This window comes from Mixophyes fleayi, chromosome 8, assembly GCF_038048845.1.
Source record: "Mixophyes fleayi isolate aMixFle1 chromosome 8, aMixFle1.hap1, whole genome shotgun sequence".
NCBI classification, from domain to species: domain Eukaryota; kingdom Metazoa; phylum Chordata; class Amphibia; order Anura; family Limnodynastidae; genus Mixophyes; species Mixophyes fleayi.
The window spans coordinates 55,448,397-55,460,400 of record NC_134409.1 but is presented as its reverse complement, the minus strand read 5'-3'; the positions used below and the strand labels follow the sequence as shown (position 1 = coordinate 55,460,400).

At 38.6% G+C, this 12,004-nt stretch overlaps 1 protein-coding gene across 1 annotated transcript in view; it reads right to left on the bottom strand.

The window, feature by feature from the left end:
• NEK7 (NIMA related kinase 7) overlaps positions 1 to 12,004 on the bottom strand; it is a 77,700-nt gene that overhangs the window by 38,353 nt on the left and 27,343 nt on the right. Inside the window, exon 3 of the mRNA XM_075182591.1 lies at positions 3,229 to 3,369. Within this exon, the coding sequence (XP_075038692.1) occupies positions 3,229 to 3,369 (141 nt within the window). The remainder of the gene's footprint in view (positions 1 to 3,228; positions 3,370 to 12,004) is intronic.

Sequence of the window (12,004 nt, the reverse complement as noted above, 5' to 3'; positions counted from 1 at the left end):
TGATGCATGTATGACTTTTTTATCATAAGCTGGCAAGCATGCAGTTATAACATATGTGGTTTCTTATCATGTAAATATTTTGGGTTTATTGTCTTCATGCTTACAATATTATTTATATGTTCATAGTCATGCTATATGTCAGTACAAGACTGAGCCCTGCTAAAGGTTTCAAATGAAAATATAAGTTTATAGATATTTTCAGATATTTTAGAGTGAAAAAATTCATGTTCAGACATCAAAAATAACAAAAAGATATAGACTGCTTCAAAAGAAATAGTTCATCTTTGTAATGTACTGTATGTTTCCATCAAAATCAGCTCTAGGCTAAACATACGAAAACTATGTGACAGTTACAATTTTATATCAAAGACACCCCTGGATTTGCCAGCTCATAAGCCCACTGTAGTAGGAGAATGAATTTCTGTGTGAGGTTTTCTGCCGGTATCCTCTAGTTTCTTGGGATGTGTTACTAAAGGCATACAGTATTGTTATGTGCAGTAAAAGTTCCGGGTGATAAAGTGCCAGCTGCAAAACACAACACAGCATTCATTTAGCTCCACAGTGTTTTATACTTTTTCTGATAAAATAATAGACAAAATGGAAACAAAGTGTTTTAAAACTAAGTATACATGTGGAGGGGGCGACAAAAATAAACACTTTAATAAATGCCCTTCTGGTGGCAGAACAACTAATCCAGATGTCATCACTCCTAGGTCTTCCCCTCAGGCACCTCTGTGTGGAGATCTATCATCCGCGACAGCCAGCACCACAGAGGATATTGGCAAACCACCTTCCTTAAGTCATCACAAATGGCAATTCCAGCAGTCATAAAGTGCCCAAGCTCTGGGACTACCAAATGAGATAAAGTTAAGGAAAATGCCGACCTCTTCGTGTAGGAGTTTCACAACAGAGGTGCCTGTATTTGACAGTTTAGGAGAGGTAGCAGTCTGTGGGTGGATATTCAGCATGTAAGCATTTGATAACGACATTTGGTTTGTTTTGGGCAGACATCCTCTATACAACTCAGTTTGTTACAAATCAAAGGAGCACTAATGGCAGATTAATTGCAGTTTAAATGGAGATTGTTAATTCAAGAAGCACAAGGTAGCCTCTTACTTGTTCCATAGGTCAATATCTGCAACACAGTACATTAAAATAATCACAAAGGCAGCTTTGAAACCTCTCATTCATATGGCCGCAATCACCTGCGGAGTAGTTGAAACAAATCCACAGCTCTTTCAACAGTAAGCTTTGCATATTGTAATATCATTCAGAGAGCTGCTGGCAGCTGCCACTCATTGCAGGGCTCCCACAAACATATGCAGATGTTATGCAGATTAAGAAGGAAATGGGATTTAATGCCCAAAATGTTCTAGTAAATGAGACTGTTTGGCGTGGAGTGCTGGGGAGCAAATTTTAATATTCTGATACAGCCTAGGCAGTATGCAGATTAACCAAATGCTCTTTCCTATTCATACACTTCAAATTAGCTGCTTGTTTTCTGCACCCTAATGCTGTATTAAAAATATTCTTCTCTATGTCATAGTCCATTTTGAAAACATAGCTGTTAACTTAATAAATGTTGGAAATCAATGGTCGAGGCACCACACCAGTCCTAACAAAAGTGTACAGTTTGAATACAACAGCACATCACTAACATCAATCATGCTGATACTCCAGATTAGGTAGTTTGTTTAGATCATGCTAATCCGCACTGAAAATTCTAATAATGCTAAAGAAAATAATACACCAGTCCTACTTTTAACTTTGGTTGGTTTTAATGGCACTGCAGATATCAACAGGGGTTCACGTTTACTTTTCAACTCTGGAACCTCATGACAGCAATATTCAAAAAAGGGTTTTGGCTTTCTTAATTCAGATGCATTCATAATATCGATCTTTCACCTAGCTCAGCATACAGAAGTACACAAAAGTACTTAGTATAGTGGAAAAAGTATGTAGGTAGACAACTAGTTGAAGGATAGATGAAAAGAGTCCGTTATAAATTAAACACATTCAGACTGGGCTAAAGTCATCATCAGTAGAGTACCACATGGACTACTATTGAGGTCAGCATATTTGCTGACAATACAAAGCTGGATAACATCATGCTACAGAAAGATTATGCACTCAGTCCATGGTAAAACCTATGCTACTTACACATTAAACACAATACCAATTGGGGAAAACTGAGGTGGAAAAGGAGTTAGGAATGCTAGTTGATAGAAAAGCAGCACACAGAGCCAGGTAGCAGCTGCAAAGGTGAATAAAATACTGGGATACACAAAAAGGGGATAATTTCTAGTGACGTAAACATTGTCACTAGTTAGACCCCATATTAAAAACATTGAAACAGTGATATACCCTTTTACTTTAGAAAGTAAACCCAATTTTTTTTTTTATTCTTTCAACCCATCCTATTTCAATAGAAAAGGCCTCTGTCCAGTCCCCTTCTGTAGTCTCGAACTTAAAGCAAGAATTTTTACCCTAGCGCAACAGGGGACCCCTTATCTTTGGCTGTATAACAGAGCTGGCGAGCACACAATAAGCTACCAAGTCAGAATGCCTAGCACTCTTCCCAACTTTAGACCAGAATAGGGACTGTTGTGACTATTACAGTGCAGGACTGCTCCAAGAGTACTGCAGTATGACAACAGCTGCACATAAACACTGTGTTTAGCATGCGATTTATTTAAACACTGGAAAACAGGAAACAGTCAAGAGTTCTGAAATGTAGCAATCCCTATCCCTGATGCTCCCATTATGGTCTGAAGACTGGAAATATACCAGAGTTTCTAAGATGGTCTGCCTTGCATGCAGTTACAGAGTCTGTGGTTCTGTTGAAAATAGGGGGCCCCCATAGGACAACTTGTATCTTATGAGCTAAAGCTTGTTTTTTTGTTTAAGTAAACAGTTTTAATACTATAAATGCACTGCACAGTACATTATTGCCTCAGGGGTTTGGGGGGAGGGTGTTAAATTTGGAGGGTCTACTGGTCCTTTAACACAAGGAATTAACTTTTGCAATCACCTAACTTCTTTTAAAAATCTATAACAATAGGGGCCATTGTTCCTTCATAAATTAATTTTACACCTACTAAATTAGTCTCCCCTACTAGACATCTGAATGTGTGTACAATCTTGTGCAAAAACAATATAAAATAAGCTGTAGCAAAACAAACACATAACATTCAACAGGAAACCTTGCCCTGTCCCAAATTAACTTACCTGAACCTTTTTTAAAGCAACAGGCACTCGATCTAAAAGGCACGTGGCTCTGTATACTTCACTGAACTGGCCCCGTCCAATCTTCTTTTCAATCTGGAAATTGGCCAGCGTGTTATAACCCATGTCTGGCCGCAGTGTCTTCTGAACATGAGAGAAATTGAATAGAAGCGTAAATAGTAATTAATTAATAGTAGACTTTGTTCTTTTTATAGAAAAATACTTTATGGTATGCATAAAGTATTCAATTAAAATACCCAAAAACAAGGCATGGATTCTGATTTCAGTGTTAAACATATACTCATGCTTTTCTCATAACTTAAATGAATAAATTAATTCAATATTAAGATCAATGACATTGCTGCTGGCACAGCTCCTTAAGTAACATGCAAATAAAGACAAGCTTTGATTACAGAACAAGTATAAATAATCAAATATGAATTAGCTTAAAAAGAAAACAAAAAAAAACAAAGACATAACTTTTGTTTCAGTTATGTTCTAACCAACATAGTGAGCCGAGTACGAAGACTGCAGTTTGGCAAAGAGCAAGATAATTACAGTTGGTGTGCAGTGCATATAAAACAACTTGTTTTTTATGATGTTTGAGACCACAACAAATCAGTTAGCCACCAGAAATACTGAAGTATATTGTTTCAATGTACCAAAATGTAGATTTTCAGGATATCATCCCTTCAGATGCAGGATGGTGTAATGTAACAGTCTCAAGGTAAACATAACTGTCAGCTTCATGTTTTCTCTGGTTTACGGAACTGAACTCTAAGCTTAATAGTGAGCCCTTGATAGACAGGTTACTGCTACGAGTTCACCAAATTGTCTCTTTCAGAGGCAAAATTTAATACTACTTTGGATTAGGTTTTGTAGTGGTTAGTCAGTGTATGTGACATTCAGTAGTTTGAAAAGCTGTAACCTTTATTCTGACCCAAAAACTCCCAAATGTGTATAATATTTTGATGTACTTCGAAATTCTGTTGATAAATGTTATATAAGATACACACTGGTCTCTAGTTACATTCTTAAAACACATGCAGAAAAAGATGAAATGCAAACAAAAGTATAAACAATATTATAGAGATATGGTTAAAGATGTATCTGTGCTCAATGGCTATATGAAAATAGCATATATAAAATATACAAATGGAATAATATTTTTTTTCTTTAATTTATTAAATCTCAACATGTCCAAAACAGAGCTTATTATCTTCCCTCCTGCCAGAGTCACCAGCTGCCTTCAAATCTCTCTCACTGTCAGTAACACCACAATTTCCTCAGTCTCCCAAGCCCGCTGCCTTGGTGTCACACCTGACTCCGCCCTCTGCTTTAATACTCACATCAAGACTCTATCCCAAGACTGCCGACTCCACCTTAAAAACATTGCCAGAATACGCCCTTTTCTTACCAAACACGCTACCAAAACTCTTATCCATTCTGTCATCATTTCCCGTCTTGACTATTGCAACCTCCTGCTATATGGCATTGCTGACACCCATATAATCCACACTTCAATCTATCCTAAATGCTGCTGTAAGACTGATCTTCCTCTCGCACCGCTCCACATCTTCTGCACCACTTTGCAAATCCTTACACTGACTCAATGTGTCCTTCAGAATCAAATTCAAAATTACTCATCCTTACCTACAAAGCCCTCAACAACACTACCCCTGCATACATCTCAAATCTCATATCAAAATACTCTCCCTCCTGCCCTCTTAGATCTACATCTGACCTGCGCCTTGTCTTATCTCTGGTAACCACCTCTTACTCCCGCCTACAAGACTTCTCCTGTGTTGCTCCCCACTTATGGAATTCTCTACCACACTCAGACTTTCCCACAGCCTTCAAATCTTAAGATGCTCTTTGAAAGCCCATCTCTTTTTTTTTTAGGTGACCTTATCCTCTTTAACACTATTCACACTAATGCACCCTCATAACTATCCCAATCTCGACTCTGAAACACATTTACCCCTTGTTTCAGCTGTGCCCTCTTCCGCTTAGAAGCTCTCTAATGTGCAGGGTCCATCATACCCTTTGTTTTCATGTCTGCATTTATTTTGTCTACCTTGTATGTCCGTGTTTTATGTATGTAGTTTTCCCTACTGTACGGCGCTGCGAAGCACTGTGGCTCCTTACAAATCTACCATAATAATAATAATAATAATAATAAGTCAACAGATGTAACAGAAATAAAATAATAACATCATAATTAAACATCATTTTTGAAAGTTAACAAAAGTGCGAGTGAAATCAGTATATAAAACATTAACATAAAACATTCCTAGCTTTGGCTTTTTATTTATCCATAAGGTTAGATATTGAGGGATTGGGGTGGAAGATAGTGAGGTAAAGATAAAAGGATGGGGAGTAGGTACAGACATTTTATATGTCAATAAGAATGCTGATGAGTCTGGGTTGAGAAGAGGTCTTATACCCCTTTCACAAGGAGGCATGGATCCTGGAATAACCCATGTAGTGTGTTGGTGTGAATGGTTCAACCTGGGTTATACGACGCGGGTCCAAGACCCTTGTTGCAACCAGGGTTATCCCCGTGTTGAAGTGGATATGCTGCGGTATGAAAGGTGTTCCCGGGTTATTCTACCCGGGTTCTGTAAAAGGCAGCTCATTCGCCTCTGCCAAGTCATCTATGTGAGTTTCTGCTGTCCCCTTTTAATGACTCAAATTGATAATGCAGGGAAGACATGGGTCCAGTGTGAAAGGCGGCAACCCGGGACACAGTGATTGAAAAACAGTCTTCATTACCCCATGTCTGACCCGGGATTTGGTGAGAAAGGTGTATTAGTCACAAGGTACTAAATAGCAATGTTATTTCTTGTTTCATGGGCTTGGTGTGGTATTATTATTTATTTATATATCAACACCATATTACACAGAGCTGTACAAAGAACATTCACTTAAGGCCCAGCGCTATTGGAGCGTACAGTCCACAATCGCTACAATACAAACACACATAGTACTACCACGCCAAGCTTTGAGACGAGGTCTACCAAATTATGGCATGTAAAACTTAATATGCAGTGCTTGGCTGGGGTGGAATTGGGTCATTAAAACTATTAAACAATTTTATGTATGTTTAATTTGTTTAGAGGGTCCTTAAGGAAGAATATTTTTTTTGATTCTTTGAATGATCCTGTGCACTTATTGTAAAATCTTATTTCACTAAAAAGTTATTTTATTTAACCTTGTACTTTTTCAGTAAGGTGTTACATACCTCTTCTGGCATTACACAAAGATAGACAGTACATCTGCATGTGCAACCACAAAGGCATATGCAGTAAATAAGAAAAAAATGTGATTAGACAATACATAGCTCTTTTCCCCACTTTGAGAACGCATTTGAACTTGACAAAGATTAGCGTGAGTCTCTAAGACACAGTGACAGCCGCATGCCGAGTCCAAACTCTGGCTAATGTGTTTTGGCATGCGAGTTTGTAATCACACATTTACATATGCAATGACCTATATTTGCATGTCAGATCACACACTGTCTGGCTTGGTTAGGGCTAGGCACCTCCCTGAGAGAGGGGACCAGAGTGGCTGTCCAGGGCCAGAGGGCCCCGGGTTTGCTTTGTGAGATGGGGTAAAGCTGCCTTTGCTGATTAAGCTGACGAGCCCTGAACATTAGACACTTCATTAGAGGTAATCTGTTTAACAGTGGGCAGTGCATGCAAACTTCACAGTCCAATTGTAATTTTCCCATTTTTTGCCTCCCCCGCAACTCTTCCTTACAAAGGGCAGAAGGGTCACTGAATTAATAGTCTGTCGCATCTGCACTGTCACAAGATTTTTAGAGTCAGAGTTCGACATGGCTGAATGCCTTATTTTCTTGTAGGTGGATTGCAGTAATTTATATTGTCAAAAATTGACAGATGGCCATTGGACTATATTAAATGTTGTTAAAACACTAGTACTGATAATGTTATATTCAACTGTTCTCTAGGGAATATAAAAAAGGCAATTTATGCCCATAACGTTAAACCATAGTATCATCATCCTTTATTTATATAGCACCAGCAAATTCCGTTACGCTTTAAAATTGGAAACAATCAGTAATAAAACAATACTGGGTAATACAGACAGAGGTAAGAAAGCCCTGCCCGCAAGTTTACAATCTATGGGAATAAGAATTTGCTTTAGTTTATAGAATTTGATGGACTCAGTGTCTAAAAAAGACAAATTAAAACACACATTTATATAATCTGGCAACATTGAAAATATATTCTGTAAAGGAATGATCGCTACGTGGCATCCAAGACTCCGCAATGATCATCACTGGAGGTGTGGTCAAAGTTAGAAAGCTTAAACAAGAATCCCTCAGGGATTCTCACGTATAGAGGGCCCAATGGCCTGCACCTTAGCTGGTACATTCGTTCAATTATGTAGGACGCAACATTCACAAATGTGATTGTAAGCTTGCGAACAGGGTTCTCTTACCTCTATCTCTGTATTACCTAGTATTGTTTTATTACTGTGTTTGGTATAATTCTTAAGCACAACAGAATATGCTGGCGCTATATATTGATGAAATGTGACAACATTATTGCCACTAATGGCCTAAGGATGAACTGAATCACTCTGTTCCTGCCCCTCTGACTGTCAGCAAGCTCAATGTAAACACAGTGAGCTGAACACAAAAGTGTAAAGTCCAGCTGCAATCAGTAACAGTGCAATGTAACCAGGTGATGCTATGCAGTCCCCAGAAATTTCCTGTTTGGTGGGGGACCCAATGTTTTGTAGTGGAGGAGGTCCAGACAGAATCTCTTCTGCCACTTAACTATTAGCTCTAGTCTAACCTTGAACTAAAAGCAGCTTGAATGGTTCAGCTAGCACCAGATATGTTAGTGTCCATAGGAGATCTATCAGATTAAGCCTATCAAAATAATTAAAATAATAATAATAATAATAATAATAATTACCCCCCCCCTCTCCCAAGTTTTCTTGCCCAGGTATGTTACATTCTGTGTTAATGTAATACACTTGGGCAAGAATACCTAAACTCCTCAAATTGACGAGCTTCCAAAATGTGTCTTTCTACTTCCTTGCAATGAAAGCTTAAAAATGATGCATAATAACAGTGCATTGTTGCAAAAGTGTGCAAAATTAGGGAGAAACATAAATAGTTCAAATCTAGCTTGTTCCTGGACCCTATAACTAGGTCAGAACTTGTAAGTTTCAAATATTTGGAGTTGAAGTAATTGGGCGAGTGTACGAATGGAAGGAAATGTGGAATATATTCCTCTGTCCATATTTCTCATTATTTGCCCATAAAAAGCTAAAAAAAAAAAATACATAATCTAATATGTTTCCTCCTGTTTTCACCACTTTTAACTCTGCTCTCCAGCTAGCTTGCCCTCCTCCTCTAGGACCTTCTTCTCCCCGTTCCCTCTTGCTCCCTCCTCTCCACTCTGGGGGTTTCCCTGCCATCCGTGCCCTCTTGGGCTCCGCCGTATGCGGGACCTTCCCCTCTTCCCTCCCCCGCCCCTCTAGCTGTACTTTGAGCTCACTGAGTTACTGTGCGTTTTGTTTACTGTATCGTGCTGTCTCACCTTTGTATTGTAATTTTGTTTGTCCCTGTACGGCGCTACGGATACCTAGTGGCGCCCTATAAAAAAAAATTAATAATAATAACAAAAAGCCCTAGATGTGTAGACTAAGGCATAAAACATTATTGCAGGCGAGCATAGACTAAGTTTGGCCATCCTGTTTCTATCTGTTAATAACCAATCTTGTTTTATTACCATGCTTGTTCCCAACTGTAAAGTGCCGTATAACGCGTATACTGGCACTAAGTAAACGTTAATAAAAGATAACTAAAAAGGTTACAAATGATCTATTAGAGAGCGAAAAGCCACTGGATATGTAGGGGTTAAACACATATCTAAAAAGAAAACGAATAAACTTACATTTACAGTGTTAGTCATGTAGGTTTCTTCTGTATTCACCTTTTTTAGGTGTCTGCATGATGTTAGCCATCTTCTCAGCAGGTTTTAAATATTCATGAGTATTAATGAGAGAGTGAACATATTATTCACAAGGAGCATGCTCACTGTGCTTATTTCTATGAAACCAAACTATAGGAAGTCTGAAAAGCTTCTGTTTGGCATTGAATGATCACAAGAGATTAGGGTCAAAGAATGTTTTCACAAAACAGCCCACAGGAAGTAAGGGACAGAGAGGAAAGGGAAGAGTTCTATAACCCAAAGAACAGTATGTTTACATTAACAAATGTAAAACCATTTACTCTGGCTAAAATATTAAAATGATAATTGAACCCAAAACTGAAGACACAATTTTGTATGTAAAGACATAACCTGCTACCAGTCTGAAAGGGATGGATGGATAGATGGATGAATGGATAGATACACATAAGTAAAACAACCCTCAGGGGTATAAACTACTATGCATTTTAACATCCATCTACTAACAGCTTGACAATTATATGACCATCTGCGGATAGATAAAACTTCCATGAGAATATTAACTGTTGTGAAAACAATCAGATAAGCATCACAACAATGTGAAAATATATCTAGTGAAGAAGGGGTAAAAACTAACTAACTGTCTCCGGTCCTACAACATAACCCCTTTCACTTAGTACAAAACGCTCTCCTCTTGAATATTCACTACCTTATTGACTATTGCAGCTTATCAGCAAATATTGTATCCAGTCCAGGTATTTGCAATAGAGACGTAAATATAAAAATAAAAAATAGGAACAAGACATTTCGTATCAGATGAAAGGGGTTAAGTTTGAGAGCCGGTGGTTGTTACGAGGTTCGGAACTATTAAAGTTAAAAAAAAAATACAATCATTTAAAAAAAAAAAAAAAAATAGATCTTGCAATTTAATTGTGAGTGACAAGTTAATGTAGGGGTTATGCTCAACATTACACATTGGCCTTAGGCCCTATATTTTGTTGAGCAGCCCCTGCTTAACAGCAGTATGTCTCTGTAAATACCATAAACATTATGTTAATCATATGGAGCAGTGTGCCTTGTGCTGGCGTTACAGTGGCTTTTCTGAACCTTACATTTTTTTCAGCTAGAAAAACAGGGTATTTAAAAACAAACAGTCACACCATCATTTAGTGATGCAGAACCATTAATGGGAACACTCCAGTGCTTGACACCCTTGAATAGGTACAGCCACCAGTGTATCCATAACAGCAATTGGATGGTTGGTGTGCAGCGAGAGTATTCTACTAAAAAAAAAAAAAAAACACAACACACACATACACACTATAGAAGCATTCTTCCTGGATACATTAATTCATGTTATTCAGCTGCTGGGCCCACTGAGCTCAACTGTCAGTGTCCTGGACCATGTGTCCAAACAATGGATGTTTTCTGCACCATTATTTCAGCCAGAAGGACGACAAAGGAGATCCCACCATCTCAATGCACAACACTAACTGTTCTTCTCAGTCTCTCAATAACTGCACCAACTAATTCACAGTCATACTTCACATCATTCCACCATGCACCTATTCAATTCAACATCTCTATTTATCATACTCACTTTCACCACACTTCTCTTCAAATGTCATTCTCCTTCCAGCATTTAGTCAAACTGTTCTGCAACCAAACTTCACAAGCAGAAGTAAATCTCACAGCCCCAAATCCTCCTTTCATGTCCTCTTTCTTCCCATGCTTCTTCTCATGGTTGGTGACATGTCACCTGCCACAGAGTCCCATTATCTGATAACTCTTCAACTTTCACCTCAAAACTTTCCATTCAACTTATATCCCTCCAACCATATCCACAACTCTCTACTAATCTCCATCCTGTTATCCTGTATACTCTACAACAAGAGATCTTCCTAGCCATTACATAAACCTTCCTTACAATGTCCAATGCAGTTCTCTTCTATGGAGAAATCTCATCCACATTCCCAGCTCCGGAGGACTCGGCATCTTACGATGTCACATCTGATTCCGCCCTCTGTTGTACTCCTCACTTCCAATTTACCTAGCAATCCTGTATGTGAAATATTGGCCTTTTCTAATCCAAGTTGCAATCAAATAGATTATCCATTTTCTCATCCCCAACTTTGACTACTACAACCTTCTTATATCAGGCATTCTCCTCACACATCTGCTTCAAACCAACCTAAATGCCATGGCAAGACTGATTGTCCTCTCTCGCCGCTCCATTTCTATAAATCCCTACGGTGACTCACAATATCCTCCACAAATCCTCAACAATCAAACTCAAAGAACTCGCCATCAACCATAAAGCCCTGAACATCACCAATCCGTCATACAACTCCATCTCATCTCAAAATCTCTCATGCCTTTGACCAGCGCCTCACATCCTCTATGATTACCACCTCTTACGCCCGCCTATGATATGCCACTACCCAACTATCAAATCACCTACCAAGCCTAATCAGACTCGCCCTCAACCCTCTAATTTTTAGATGCTATCTAAAAACCCACATTTTTACTAGAGTCTAACAACACTCCCACATTCTCCAATTCAACACACCACTGATAAACCACACTACTATACTAAACTCCACTATGAGCCACATTAGCTTCTTGTCTCCGGTCTCCCCTTTTCCCACTGGACTGTAATCTTTCTTATTAGTAGGGCCCTCCAAATTGTTATTATGTCTGCATTTATTCTGCCTAACTTTCTTGTCCCCATTTTATGTATGCTCTGTTTTCTTCACTGTCCTGGCACTGTGAAGCGCTGTGGCATCTTAGAAATCAACAACCATAATAAAAATCTATGTGTCTGACAA